The 16416-nt window shown below is 37.8% G+C and overlaps 1 protein-coding gene across 2 annotated transcripts in view; it reads left to right on the top strand.

The window, feature by feature from the left end:
* Positions 1-16416, top strand: part of LOC115920601 (death-associated protein kinase 2-like) — a 79154-nt gene that overhangs the window by 41849 nt on the left and 20889 nt on the right. For both annotated transcript variants that reach the window (XM_030976699.1, XM_030976698.1), the window contains exon 6: positions 11678-11704. In XM_030976699.1, the coding sequence (XP_030832559.1) occupies positions 11678-11704 (27 nt within the window). The remainder of the gene's footprint in view (positions 1-11677; positions 11705-16416) is intronic.

The following is a 16416-nucleotide window of genomic DNA, read 5'->3' as shown; positions in this document are numbered from 1 at the left end:
TTTCTTAGAAAGCTCTATACAGTGCATACGGTAAGAAGTACTCTGTACTAAAATGGGTCCCCACCTTCCAAGTCTTGGGGAGACTAATATTTTACATTTTATGTCTTGTCAAGACTTAATGTGCTCTTTAATTGTTTCTTTTTTCCACCATATCTTCCGACCTGGAATGCGAATCCAGCTACATGTAGATAATACCATCAATTTGAAACCCATATTGCCTACATAATCCAGTTGGTTCGCTTCTTAACCCCTTACGTACCAAATCCTGAGGTTCCTGTTGTATTAAAGCTTTTATGGGAAAATTCAGCAGTTAACAGGTTCAATCAACTCGGTTGAGTGAATTTTGGACTCTAAGGGTTAAATTTCTGATCCTCATTCTCCTCAGTACATTTGCCTTTTCTATTTGCTCAAAGTGTAATCGGCCATCATATCCAGTTCACAGCTCTTTCTGAGGCACATGGCATGATGTTTTTTTATACGCCACTCACGATCCTCGTCCAACGACAACGGCGGCGGGTGATGGTACATCTGGGAATTTCCTCCAAATGGCTACTCATCCGTGCTGTTCTGGCACGATCAGTTCTGAAATATCCATGATTTCGCACTTTTCGGCTGCCAGCGCCGGGCTAATGAAAATTGAAGCGGAGGACGATAATCGCTCCTTTGGCGTCATGATTCATTGCATCCCAGGGAAAGAAGACCGTTCTGTGACGTCTTTCAGGGGACGTGAGATGGAGAGGAGAGGAGAAGATGGAGAAAATTCCTTTTTCAGTTGGAATAACATCAATTTCCAGGCTTATAATCTAGCAAGTGTGATGATATAGAGGCCTAGTATTTTCTGTTGATAAAAATTGATTGGTTGATGGTGTGGTTTTCTTGTGAAAGAATTTCACCGTGCATTTTAAAAATCAAAACTTAGGGTTTAGGATATCTAAATAATAAAAACGTTCAAATTCATTGGTAATACTCAAATTGAGTTCATTATTTCCTACTTTTATAGGCTTGTACCACATGCTTGTTGTGTATTAAAAATATTCATACCAAGTAGTCTCTATTGTAAATGAAATTTTTGTCAGGGATGGAATCATTACTGTATATACATGACCACTTTTGGGATATTCAAACTCTGAATCAAAGATAAAGTATGTCTTTGTTCAAATGTACAGTTGACAAGTAAATTAGTCCTATCCCTTGTAATTTTTTTTTATTTGTAACTCAAGAAAAAAAAGTTGACTGGTTAAGTTATAGGGCCTTTGTTGAATACTTTTAGATGTAAGCTTTAATACATGTATGTCACATTCTCAAGAAACATAAAATCAGGGGTGAATCAATTTTTCACAAACTTCAAATATTACAAAACTTGTTATTATTAAAGATACTATGTCCCTTTTGCAGCCAATATCAAATTCTGTAGAACTTTGCAGGAATTATGAATATGTCATGTATGTCCTATCTGTGAAATGTAAACGTTAGCAGTGTCCTAATATTCGATTATGCAAGGAAACCTGTTTACTTGCTAGACTTCACAGTCAGACACTATTGAGTGACTGACTCGCTTGTTTTCTTCTTTGGTAATAACATACATAAAATGAGCTGTAAAGGGTACATGAGCATTTAACAACCCACTTCTTGTAATGGCCAAAAATAAACTGATTGCAGCATAAAACGTACGACCATTCGGTACAATGGTCTGAAAATTAGACTATTACTTACTGGCTCTATAGCTCCTAAGTCGATTTGACAACTTATAGTCGTTATTTTCCCACTTAAAGACATTTTTAAGCCCCCCTTTTTTTAAAGGAAGTTCTAAATTAGTATTATGTTTCAAATGCTGTTGGAATTTAATCTTTTCATTTTTTTGGCCTGCAAATGGGACATAGTACCTATAAAGGGTATGAATGATTCAGTTGTTACCTGTAGGATACCATTTGTGGAGGTGTGTACAGTCTACCAGCTATATGAACATGTACTGTAGGTACTGCCACTCCCACGTATTTCAGAGGATGAAGGGTACAATGACACAAATTGGTGTCTTCTTTCTCTACCAAATGGTAAACTTGTTCTATCATTGCAACCATCTTGCATGAGCACGACGGCTCTGTCCTTGTCACTGTCTTATGTTTCAAGTACCCGATAGTGTGTTTGTCACAGTATAGGCCTGTCCTCATCAGCTCGAGATTGCCAAATATCCCGCTATTTGAACTATCCCGATTGCATTATCCAGTTAATTTGCGTCTTCATCAGCCCAAAGTTGCAATTAGCGGGATATTTGGTCGAGATAGTCATCCCAAGATATTTTGGGCTAGTTTGCAAAATATCCCACTATTTAGCAAAATATCCTGCTATTTGTCCGGTGCGTCATCACCAGCCCGAAGACTCACACTATATGCGCGAACGCTGAGCAAAATAAGTTTCAAGGTCTAGTCTCAAGCTGATGAAGACGCGATTTGTAACTTCAGGATTATTTCCTTAATCAGAAATAGTGGGCCATTTGGAAATCTGGAGCTAATGAGGACAGGCCTAGTATCTCTTTGCAGCTCTCACCGTAGTAGAGAACAAACAAGAAACTTGAATATAAGAAGTATGAACGTTTTTTCATGGTATGATTTCAATGTTTCCAGACAATAAAATCAAGGTGCTGGCACCATATCAGCACGAGTTGCTACTGTATTCAGTCATTGAGCTGTAACTGATTAATAATGTAATGTGAGGCCATGAAAAGGTCATCCTTTTGTTGTTGAAACCATTATGTGGAGAAAAACAACAAAATAGTCTTTTGTTTGGTTCAAATTTATTGTGACTGTAGTTCAATTGAAGGACACTCTTGCAGAAACAGTATTTTTAAAAATGTGGATACTTTTTTCTTCAACTGGTGTTGCTATAGAGGGGCAAAGCTTGAGAAAGCTGTAATGTTTATCTTCTGAAAAAAAATTGTCCTGAGTTTAATGCATTGATTAGAAGAATGAAGAAAAAAGGTCCAATCTTATAAGAAAAGGGGAAAAAAATATGAATCATAAAATGATAGATGCCAAAAGAAGGATGGATACAAAAAAAAACATTTGCAAAAAGGATTACAAAATGCTCTACGATTCAAACATGCACAGTTATTGATAATACAGCACCAGTAGAAAAGAAGTAAGAGAAAACAACAAGGATTTACAATGAACATTTTGTCCAGAATTAGTTGGCTTGAGGAAGTCCCTATATAGGAGTGGATGAATTTATAAAGCATGCTTCCTGAATTGTAAGGTTGATACAAGCCTAAAGTACATAGGTCATTTAAAGTAAATAGGTCATTTAGAGAAGAGGGGTAGAAATGAGGATGAGTAATAAATAAGGAGCAATTGAGAAGCAAAAAAAGGGGCATTAGATTTTAATGTACGGGCCATTCTATAGATAGCCATCATGGTTTGGCTGCATGTACATTAGTTAGAGAGATGGGAATCGAAATATAAACACCATTTGAAATGGCAATGAGAGTCCGCTAATTAAGGCTCTCTATACTTAGCCCCCAGCAGATCCACTCTCATAAAAAAAAAATGTCCAAGTATGCAAGCCGTGTCCTGCTATTAGTCTGTTCAGATTGAAGGAAGTTTATATGAAACTCGTATTATAAAGAAACATCATGTAAAGATTCTTTGTATAGCGTAAGGAGCATTCAGACTAGAAAACTAAAACGTTTAAAGAAACGATGTATGAAACACGAACTTGAAGAGGTCAGTTGACATGACAGCTGGTCAATCGTCAGTGCACACTCACGATATGAGCCCTGCCCAGTTATACAGTATTTGTATAATAGGAATTACGGACTAGAGCGGGCTAGAGCGGGATTCTGATGCTGTAGAGGTGTTGTGGTCCAGTGGATAAGTCTCCCGACTGCAGATCACAAGGTACAGGGTTCAAATCCCACCCGACACTAACGTCCTTTGGCAAGACGTCAATCTACATTTGCCACTCTCCACCCAGGTGTTAAATTGGTACCTGGTAGGATGTGAAAGTTAATGTAGTTTGTGGAATGCTTCCCAGGGAGTCGAGAATGTGCATACATTGTGTGCGGGCAAGCCTGAATCCGATGACCGGGGTAATAATATATTTGTATAGCTCTTAGAGACATCATTGATGTATTAAGCGCTATATTAAAGCAGAATATTACAATTATTATCAAGTTTTTGTTTGTAAAATTGCTCAAACAGACAACGTTTACTCTTTATACCACTTTCAGACTAGGGAAAAATCTATTATTTATTGTATAGCTAAAGCATTCTGGTACAGCTGTACAATGAATTATGGTTGTCTGAATGAATGGAGTGTGTCTATAAGAAGAAGGGATTTGTATCCGTGACTTGAATATATCCGTCCCTCCCGGCCGATTTCATTTGATGAGAGATGGAAGAGAGATAATTTGGGCATCCTCCCGCGACAGCTTTGTCTCTCGAACATTCATAACTTTACGGTGATGAGAGACCGGGTAACGTATGTCTGCCACCATGCTGCCAAGACAGTATGTTTCATTTTTATTAATCAAATTTATTTTAATGGTGCCACGTTCTTCAGTTACTCAGTCTACTGCAATAGGTCTCCTTTGAGCAATTGGTTAAATGAAATGTTGGAGAAGGGACACATTTTGATTGGTCTTGATTGGTCCTAAAGTGATACAGCTTTGATATTTTTTTGGTGAAAGAATGCTTGAATTGTAGAGATATACCTTCACTTTATTGTTCTGTGGAGAAAATGGAAAACCTGACTTGATAGAGCTTTCTGAAGTCTGTCTAATTGTAGACTACATATAGACAACATATCTGAAATTGTCTTGCTTTACCATAGGATCAATGAAGAAGCAATTTAAGCACGATTATGATATTGAAATTTACAATTACTATCAAACAATTATTCTGTTGGTACATACATGTAGCATCATTAAACATTTTAGATGAATTTTCCTTCAAAGATGTTTTTATTGAATTATTGTAAAAATTCATCCGGATTGCCTTGAAAGTCTTTTATGGTACTGATCGAGTCATCAGAATATTGGACAATGGCACGATCCTCTCTGTTCAATGAGAGAAAAGTGATTTGTCAATTCCAAATGACTTCTTAGATTCGTGTCCATCCTCTGCCCCCCCCCCCCTCCTCCCTCACTTCCCATGCCCCTTCCCCCCCTTTTTTTGGAGGGGGGGGGGGGTGGAATATGCTTTTACTTTGGTCAGTTTTTGATACACACGTATGTTCATCTTTCATTATGTTGCATGCACCGCATGGCAAGTTAGAGATGGGGTGTGCATTTCTTTATCTAAAAGGAAAATGATCAATTCCAGAGGACTTGTTAGCCCTGAATTTGTTCTCTGTTCACCCTTTTTTTCCATGTGAAGGGTGTAGGTTTCTATTGCTAAGGGTGTAAAGCTGGATCATCTAAAGTGGGAGAGGGGAAGTACTATTGCAAAGCCCTTAATCCCATTCCTGATAGTTCTTTGGTCTGCAGGTACTCTGTTCTAGCTTGTTCGTATACATGAACGAGGTACATGACACATTTGTGCGTGGGTGGGACGACTCACACATTAAGAGCACGTACTGACAGATTGGATGCCAAGCCTGAGAGAGCTTTTAGTATTAAAGCTGGTCGATGTTCAATGTGGTTTTCGACAAGAGGAGAATTAAAATATACTTCCCTTTTAGCTATTACCTCTCCCATCCCTATCCCATCTTAACATTCTCAGTCTTCCTTATCTGCATTTATGATGCACCCTGAATGTAAATTGACACTTTCTATGCATTAACAGTGGCTGCATGCATGTGTCACATAGTACAGGTTCATGTACCACAGAGTTCTGTACTCTAAAGATGCTATGTACAATGCAGAGAGGATTTTAGGAGGAAAAAAGAAGATTTCAAGATGGTTTGGAAGCACATGAGCTGTAAAGAGTGTGTCTGATTTGAGAAGCATTAATGTCTTACTGTAATTCCTTTTAAATGTCTGTGGACTCCTCTTTGGATAATTCTTTTACATTATAGATACTGTTTTTTTCTTCATTTGGCCAGATATAAACAAAATGGCAAAGGAACATTAACCCTTTACCTGCTGCGGTCAACTTATTGCCAGAGTTGACTTTGTCACTTTTAAAAATGTGTGCATATGCATTGTATTTACAGTGTACTTCAATTTTGTAGTAGATAAAAGAGATAAAATGAGCACATATATCCTGTACGCTGTACATCCTACAAACAACACTCTTCAACCCTACATGTACATATGGTAGATATCTGTATGGACAACATGAGTGGGAGAGCAAGCAGTCGACTTGGCAACAAGAACCCCTCGGTGATCCCTCAAAGACTTCCTGGTAGAGCGTATGTTCAGCAGACCTTCCACAGGGTGTCATGCACCATCTAGATGTATGACAGGAAAGCAGGAACTTGATGTTTCCCTTCACAGGAACAAATGTTTCCCTTTCAAAGAACCTTTCCCCTTTACGCCTCACCATTAAAGGGGAGCAATCGTCTAAAACTGTAGCACCATGGTGCAATGGCAGAGAAATTTAGTTATTTAAAAAATATGGTGGAATGTCGATATCAATTTCATTGAAAGAAAGTACATCTGTTTCAGTCCATATATATTTGGTGTACAATAAACATTTCTGATGGTCAGTTGTGGAGTCTCTTTGTTGCTTACATTGGTCACTTACTGTGTTTCTATGCAAACCAGTGCTCTATGCCAACAAGAGGTGCATCTACCCTAAAAACGGTTTTCTGGATCCCTAGGCAAAACATTCCGGTAGAAAGTGAATTATACAGGCAGTACAAATTAGAAATACATTGCATTTAAAATTTACCTTACAATGCTTTTAGAGTACTTCATAAGGTCAGTTTTTATTTCAGCATTTGATATTGTCATTCTCATACTATGACCCAGTTCAGCAGTTTGAAATATGAAAACTGAGGCATTAAAGAAGAAGAACAATCTGATGTTAACATGGATACATTAGCTAGGCACAGGAGGGGAATAAACATAACATGTGATCCTCATCAACATTAGTCATAATCTGGGGGTTTACCCACATTGATGCATGCCAATTCAAGATAACCATATCCAGGTCAGATTGATCAAGGAATAAACTTGGACAAATCTTGGTATCGATCTTGCGGAGGATAATGCCGTAATCCCGGGAAGGTCTGTTTTGAGACAGGGTGCGGAAAAGGAATCAAGTTTGGAAAGCCGACTGGAAACGTTTCATGATGTCTTCTAATCTGGGAGGATGCATTTTTTTCTGTCTTCTGCCGATGTCACTGTTGACATGTTTTCATGTTTCGGAAAGATGACTCTGTTCTTCTGGCATTTACGGACTGATAAATTGAGCTGTATCATTTCAACAGGCATGTTAAAGAAAGAAATGCGAACAAAAGCAGAATGTTGAAGTCATTTCTGTCTGTGAAGATTGTATTATTAAGGGAGTTGGATTAAAGGCTGAGTAGCATTTTATATTGATTCTCTATATTGAATTATTCCATTACATTTCCAGGATGGAATTGACACAGATTATAATGTGCAAAAAGTAATATACAAGATTATGGAAACTTTATGATCATATACATGTTTGAATAGAAGTCATATGAATATATATAGTATTACAAATATATAGCTGAACAGAGCAAGTGTTAAAAGTATATTAGTATCATTTTGAAAGCAGATCTGCTTTTGGATTATATGTATGCTTATTAAACATAAATATGCAAATAATTAATAGTGGCATAGCTGAATAGTGTAAAAGTGGGATAATTGTAAGTACTGTATCATTTTTAAAGTACAGTCAAATGTGTCTATAAAGGCCACCCAAAGAAAACAGCAAAAACAGCCACTGTAGGCAGGTGGCCTCTCTAGACAGGTTCTACAACACACATTTCTTTCTCAAAGAAGACAATAGACATAGCCATTATAAACAGGTGACCTTTACAGAGAGGTGACCACTAATACAGGTTTGAATATGTTTGGGTTCACTTGTGCTCATGGTGGAAAAAACATTGTTTCATGAAAGTACGCTTGAAAAAAGTTTTTGCATTGAGTTATTAAAAAACAACTGAATCCTCATCTTTGTACTGGTGACTCTCCGAATTCTGGTCCCACTGTGCATTATGTGGGAGAAATCATGTTTCTCTAAATTCATATTATGCAGAACTTTCATATTTGAGTGGACCCTTTTTTAAAGTCAACACTCTTGATCTCAGCATGAAATCTTGAAGTGTGATATCAAAGAGAGAAGACATTAAACAAAGTTTACAGACCTCTTTTTATTAACATTCATGACTCATACATGTAACTGTGTCACTTATAATGTTTGTAACACATGCATTAAAAGGGTGTGGACCGTTAAAGCTAATATGGTCATGCGATTGCATTGTGAAAGAAACGTTGTGGAATCGATCAGAAAAGGTTGATCATCTAGCATTTAGCATCTGCAAGGTTCTGGAATCATCAAAATGATAAGAAATTTGGCCCTTTCTTTGTAAAGTTACAAGCACTATACACAGAAAGATGTATATGGGACTACCCTATATCTCTCACAGACCATGAGAGAAACAAATTTACCAAATATATGAATTAGTAGGCGGTTTCCCGGCTAATTTTTTATCATCATGTATTAGTCAAAACATATTCTTTCACATGATTGGTAATGAGAGCTTCCATTTCATTTTTTGAAATTGGGGCGTTTCCAATACTGGTCTTTACCTTTAACACTATTGTACTCAAGGTTTAGCAAAGCAGGTTTGAAAGTACAAGTACAACCAATCTCTAATAAAGTTTTTTTTGTCTGTAGATTATAATCACTTAATCACTGAAATAAACTTCACAACTACGGTAGTGCATTTTTTAAGGGCAAATATATATACACCTGCCCATACATGTACAGTGTGTATATAGTATGTGGACAGAAAGTTAATGTATCTGCATGTTTCTCTCCATATACAAAATATTTGGAGAGAAAAAAAGAAGAAAAAAGTATATAATAACAACCTGTGCTTTTAATTGTGGATGTGCACCAACTTTGTACATTATTAAGTAACATCATCATAGTCAACTTTAATTTTCATATATTACTTTAAACAGAAAGAGGGTGCGATGCACAGTTAACATTACTTATTCTTTCGGAGATTTTTTTGCATTGTCCGATAAACCTGCTGGTTTTGAACTTTTTCCCAGAGAACTTCATTTCATAGAATCTTTGTCAGCATGTATGGGCTTAATAGTAACATTCACAAAGCATCCCGCATAGTCGCCCACGCCTTTATTCTTATATGGATCGTTTTGATCCTGTAATTGATTTTTTAGTTTCTTACACAAATTCCTTGTAGGTGTTTATAAAAAGAATAGAATTCAAAGCAAAAAGCTTCCCAACATTTTTTGTTACACGTTGATTTGGAGCCATTTAGCAATGTTATGCAGGTGACCTTTTCTGTATTAATTCAGTTGGAATTAAAACCGCTTCGTACACTTGCTCTTAAAGGTAGTCGTTTTTGTTTATTATTGAATCAAAGAAAGGATAATTTACTGAATGGGAAGTTTAGATTTTGTTGTTGATATGATTCCGGAACACAAGAACAATAGAAATGGCACCCAGTGCACCCTGGGTCCATAAATGGGCCTGTATTTACCCTTTAACTTGTGATGGATTTCTTTGTTTTACCAAGCTCTTGGATCTTGCACCAAACCCAGAAAATAATGTCTGTGCCAAGCCTTATTGTGGGCAGTGTATATAGTGCAAGTTTAATTGCCATTAAAAAAAAAAAAAAAACTTGAGCTTGAGCTTCCCTGATTCATCATATAATCAAAAAAATAAAATAAAGAGGAGAATCAGATACCAGTTGTAAAATATTTTCACACTTATCTTCTCTTTTCTCTTAAGTTTCTTTTTAAAGTTAATTTTTCATTTCTCTTCATTCAGTGCATTTGAAAGATTACCATGTCTGGAGCCAGAAGGGCATTATTACAATGATATTTCACACAGAGCTAACGCTCTCCTGGCGCCTAAGATACAGACCTAGTAGTATTATACAGGAGTTGTATACACTGGCCTTTAACCCTGGATCAATCTATTAAGTCAATCTCGGCTCCCGTAAGTCCCCAATTCTATTGATTTTACATTAGCGTTGAGTCGGTTAAATTTCCTGAACAGGACTCTTCACAGCCCATTGTTATCAAAGTCAGCGGTCCGTGTGATGTGACGTTTGGCGCTAAAGGTTATCGCCACCGTCGGTCGGCTCAAATGGGCCACGCACGGCTGGGCCTATGAAAGGCAGGCACCCAAGCGCTATGTCAGCAGCATGAATATGGCATGTGATGGAATCTCTCTGCATGGTTTCTGTTATTGTTTTTTTTCCTTCATTTATTAGCTTTATTTTGATATTTTAGGAGAGAAGGAGGTGCATGGTCATGGGACCAGGGTGCCTTTCCTTTCTTGCCCTCTATACTTGGATCTACTTTACCCCCCCCCCCCCCCCTCCACCCCCTTCCCCAATCGGATACTTGCTTGGTATGCCCTGTCATGTGCCTTTCCATTCCTTTTTTGCTGAAAAGGCTTTTTAGAGGAAAATGTCTATTCGATATCAGTCAGTCATACTGATGTTTTTCATTTCCCAGTTACAGTGTGATAATTGACAAGTCGGCAGATTTAGTTTTCTATGTGAGACTTTCTGGATTGAAATAATCCATTCAGCAATTTATTTACATTTTCAACTTTGTAGGTAGCAGAGATACATACATGTAGGAGTTTCATGTTTCATTTTGTAATTTAGTTTCCTATGCATTGAAAGGTACCTTTATTTGTTCTATGCTTCTATAATACAGTACATGCACATACAGTAGGGATAACAATATATTTTTGTCCATGGTATTGCCTTCATGTCATGATACAACCTCCTTACACCAATATAGAATCAAAAAGATAAAAATAAACCAGACACTTCCAAAGCGTTGTCAGATAGCATCTAATCAACTTTTATGATGTCTATACTGAGATTTTGAAGGCACCTAGCTCTCCTACCCTCTCCCTTCACTCGCAGCCAGATATTAAATTAAGGCCAAGGGGACTGTCAAATGCGATGCGATAATCAATTTTTGTGTTATTGGGTTCGACAACCCAGAACAGGGACAGGTGTCGCGATCAGGCCCCGTGAATGAAGTACGGTAGACACATTGGAAACAACGCAGGAGGAATTAACAAGGGTAGAATATTTTCAGCTGAAACATTAGTGCTCTTGAGGGGCAGAGAGAGAGATATGAAAGGCTAAAAAGTTGAATGGAAACGGAACAAATACAGTTTGTTTTGTGCGTTTTGAGCCAGAAGGACATTGATTTGTATGATTTTACTCATTCAATGACCTCCTGGCTCCAAACAGAATGATTTGTGAATGAATTGAATTTGCAATATTTAATTGTGTACCTTTGTAGGCTACATGAATATTAACGTTTGTTTCTTTTGTTTATCCTTTTCTTTACATTTCCTCCTTATCCTCTGTTTATTTTTTCTGGCTTACCCTCCAATCCCATCTTTCTTTCCCACTCTCTCCCTCTCTCTCTTTCTCCTTCTCTCTCTCTCTCCTTCTCCTTCTCTCTCTCCTTCTCTCCCTTTCTCTATGTTTTTCTCTTTATTTCTCTCTCTCTTTCACATTTTTCCCCCATCCTATACAGGGCCATCGGAGTAATCACATACATATTGTAAGTATTAATCTTTATCATAGGTGTATTAATATATAATTCAGCGACTTGTTTGCTTTTTTTTTTATAGCTGAGACAGTTGACGATGTTATCTATTAGTGTAGTTGTTCGTACATTACAAGTGTATGACTGTGTTTGTTGCATCTGGATTATCCTAGCTTAATAAAAATTAATCTGGATTTATGTGAAATTATCAGACATGCCATATAGTATATGACTCTTGATATTTTGCCCTTTTACAGAATGTAGCCAACATGAAATGCATGTTATAATGTATGCACATATTGTGTATGCTGCTGTTCCCATCTCTTTGAGATTAGTTGAGATAAAGCAAGAGTGATCTGGATTTATCTGGACAAAACATGCAAAGTACGAAAATCCCTTATGCTTTAGAGTAGACATGTATTTGTACTTGTTCATTGGCATATTCATGACTGTTCTGATTTTATCAAAACTTATGCTGGTTTAGAAATGCAGATGCTTTTTAATGACAAAAGCGCTTTAATAAAACTTGACAAAATTTCATTTTGTTGAAGCAAAAAAAAAATCATTAATTTATTTACCCAGTATGTGGTATCTCCTGGAGTTTTTACAGTCATGTTTAAAGTGTACAGTCAGGGAGTCCAGACCATACAGAGGGGCTATGTATAAGAATAACAATTGACTGTTTTGTGCCATACATGGTATCAAGAACTCAGTGGATAAGATATCTCTGAGTTCATATGAACTTTCACTAATCGTGCCACCAGAGTGCGAACGTATAAAACCACATAGGCTCACAGTAGAGGAATCAGATTTAGATTCCGTAATCTGAACAGGAACTGCATCATCCGTATCTCATAGTGCAAGGGGAAACCCTCTTCGGGAAGTTTGGTGATCCATGAATCCACGGATGCAGGGAGCGGAAGTCTTTGGCTGTCAGCAGGAAATCTAAGAATGGCTTACTGCTTTTCCTCTTCCTTCCTCTATCCTCCCCTGCCATTATTAAAGGGGGAACTCGGGCTGGCTGTAATGGTATGAGAAAGAGAGAGAGAGAGAGAGAGAGACACACACACACACGGAGGGAGGGAGGGAGGGAGGGAGGGAGGGAGGGAGGGAGGGAGGGAGGGAGGGAGGGAGGGAGGGAGGGAGGGAGCGAGCGAGGGAGGGAGGGAGAGAAAGAGAGATAGAGAGAGAGAGAGAGAGAGAAGGTAGAGAAGGTAGAGAAGGTAGAGGGGATTGAGGAAGAGAGAGGGAAGGAAGGCTGGAGTGGAGAAATGGCAAGTGAGCTAGATGAGAGGAATGGGTAAAGAGAGGAAACATATATGTAGAGAGAGAAGGGGGGGGGGGAGAAAAGGAGAAAGAAAGAAAGAAAGAAAGGGAGGGATAAGAAAGAAAGAGAGAGAGAGAGAGAGAGAGAGAGAACGAGGTAGCGTGAATGAATTGGATAGAGTGTGGGGAAGAGAGACCATTGATGGAAAAGTTATTAGGTCAAGATGCACATTGAACAACAGTATCTCAAAGATGCATGATGAGAAAGAATAATGAAAAATGGAACACCATGCAAATGCCAAACTACTTACCATTGAAAGAATCGCACACAAACTCTGTAATATTCTGAAAAACAAAAAGATAGGACCACAAACCCTGTCCCCATCGGTACTAGCTACACCAAAAAACAGAAAAGCTAATACAATTACGATGACTTATCTAGCATGGTATTGCTGGTATAAGGCTGGATATAGGCTTGTCAATTAGCTGCGGTTCAGATTTCGGCGTGAGTAAGACACTTGCAAGGGGCGGATGTTGACAGAGAGTGGAGAATACCTTGAAACTTGATGATGTACTCTGTGAACAGCGACAGATCTTTTGTGTCATCAATAGTACCGTCTTTGTGCTGTGGGTGTCCGGCCAGTAACGGCCTTTCACAGAACTGGATGCTCTTAAAGGAGCTAGTCAACAAAGTGATTTTTTTTAAAATTCCAAATACATGAAATTATGCAAAGCATTGTTTACTAGTCCATGTACCAAATCCATGCACATTTTTCTCAAGTTTCAGTTAGGCAATCATCAAAGAGTCTGCTGATGTAGCAGTAACGCTGCTTGTTTTTTGCAATTGTTTGTTTTTTACTTGATCTTTGTGTAGCATTGCATTTTCAGCAGCAATGTGATTATTCAACCAGTGCACATGCTGGTCTTATTTGTTTCTTTTGAGTCAACTGTAGTTAAAACAAAAAAAGAATTCAATTTCAACTTCAATATGAATTTCAATTTCAATATCAATTTCAATTTATTTTCCATCAAAAAACATTACATAATGAATATATAGAAACAAATACATTAGAAGTACCTCTAAGAAAGAGAAGGTTATTATGAGGTACCCTGTACAAATATGAACAAATAAATAAACATAAATGAAGTTTGAATAAAATTAATCGACAGGCAGTAGTAATAAAAACATACACCTGTATTCACACAAAAACACGCATCAGCATATTACATACACTACATGCAGAACAGTTTCACAGAAGAAGAAAACGGATAGACACAGGACCAGGCAAAAAGGAAAAGCAGAATGACTTCCTGTATTAGTACTTGCCTGAAGCTTGCTGTAAATACAAGCTGTGTGCTGACCATGGACATCTCTAAAAGGATGAAATTGGAAAATGAAATTTAATATCCACTGCAAAGACTGAAAAAAGGGTTTCCCTTTAATTATGAAAACAGGAAAAGCAAAACAGTAGGATTAATGGAGTACATGTTTCTCTGGTAAGTGCATTGCAAACAAGATTAGTTACTTGCTCACATTACTTGTACATTACTTTTAATCCACCTTTAAAGTGACTCGGTAACATTGCCTCAGATTCTGAAACAAAATCCTGGATTTAGTTGCACATGCTGCAATCATAATTATAAACCTTTAGGTCAGTCAGGAATCCCATGAATTTTACAAGCCAATCGCCGGTCTGATTATCAAGATAGTTATGATCGGATGGTGAAATTTCATATTATTTGTCCTCCTTAAAGGTAAAGACCAGTATTGGAAACGCCCCAATTTTAAAAAATGAAATGGAAGCTCTTATTACCAATCATGTGAAAGAATATGTTTTGACTAATACATGATGATAAAAAATTTGCCGGGAAACTAATTTGTGATATATTTGGTAAATTAGTTTATCTACATGGTCTGTGAGAGATAAACGCACATGTCGCGCACGTGTGCGTATAGTCCCATATAAATCTTTCTGTGTACGGTGATTGTAACTTTACGAAGACTGGGCCATATTTCTTATCATTTTGATGATTCCAGAACCTTGCAGTGCACACCAATACTTATATGCTAGATGATCAACCTTTTCTGATCGATTCCACAACGTTTCTTTCACAATGCAATCGCATGACCATAACTGGTCTTTACCTTTAATGCAACGCAAATCATCAATGGATAAGAATTAATGTACAAAATACATCTACATCTATAGTAGATCAACCCTCCCCAAAGCTAAACATACCAATAAAATTGCATTACCACACTACAGAGGGCCTCTTTCAACCCACTTTAGTTCTCTTTAAGCTGCCTCAAGGCACATTTTAAGTTACATACAGGTAAGGCAATTTAATGACTCTTAAACGGATCGCGGTACGGTTTCGAGGCACGCCTGGGTTCGCTGTGGGTCTTATTATACGGTAACGTCACTGAAGTCATCGCAGAGGAAATGATTCCAAATTGTGGGTCGACAGCTAGACAAGACATGCTCCTGTAAGAGATATAATCCAATAATCCCTTATAGCCTGGGTCCCATATAATCCTGTTACACAAACCCCTAATACCAAGTCAAAGTGAATGTCAACCCTGTCCTAATTAAGTCAATCCATGCCTGGGCTGTTAGAGAGAGAAGAGAGAGAGAGAGAGAGAGAGAGAGAGAGAGAGAGGGAGTGAGGGTTAGAGATCTTCATTTGTTTGTTTTTGGTTCTACAGAGAAAGAGAGAGGGAGAGAAATGGAGAGAAGGAGGGAGGGAGGGAGGGAGGGAGGGTTAGAGATCTTCATTTGTTTGTTTTGGGTTCTACAGAGAAAGAGAGAGGGAGAGAAACTAAGGAGGGAGGGAGGGAGGGAGGGGGGGGAGGGAGGGAGGGAGGGGGAGGGAGGGAGGGAGGGAGGGAGGGAGGGAAGGGAGAGGAAAATTTCCAATGTATATTCAGTGGAGTTTGTTTTGGTTTTTAACAGCAAGCTGTATAATACATATCTTAGTGTATATCATATTTTTTGTATTTTTCTCTACCGGTACTTACTTTTGCACTATAAAATTGTACCTTAAAAGATACTGTAAAAAAAAACCTTTCCCCCAAAACAACAGCAACAAAGCAAACAAACATTCAATTGCTATTCAAAAGCCAACTAATTCAGGCATTAAATTATCACCTTCCACATTTCTTGTTTTTGTACTTCTCCAGTTATGTCAGAATGCAATTGCCCATTACAGGAAAACATTAAACCATTCATTTTCTAATTAGTGTCAACAGCCTTTGTCATGAATAACCATTTGCCCAGCCGTTCGCCTTCCACGCTCCGAATAAAACTCATTGATGTCACGGACCATTAAAGACTTGAAGGCATTTCAGATCCTTTTTGTTTATAATCAATTCCTTCCTGACTTCAGTGAATATTTATATTGACGTCATGCTGTGGGATGTATTTTGTCAGTTTTCCAATGTTGCATGATGCCCACATGGT

The sequence above is a fragment of the Strongylocentrotus purpuratus genome, unplaced genomic scaffold (genome assembly GCF_000002235.5).
Source record: "Strongylocentrotus purpuratus isolate Spur 01 unplaced genomic scaffold, Spur_5.0 spur5_scaffold_9, whole genome shotgun sequence".
NCBI classification, from domain to species: domain Eukaryota; kingdom Metazoa; phylum Echinodermata; class Echinoidea; order Camarodonta; family Strongylocentrotidae; genus Strongylocentrotus; species Strongylocentrotus purpuratus.
Note: the sequence above shows the minus strand (reverse complement) of the source record. Positions and strands in the feature narration are given on the sequence as shown.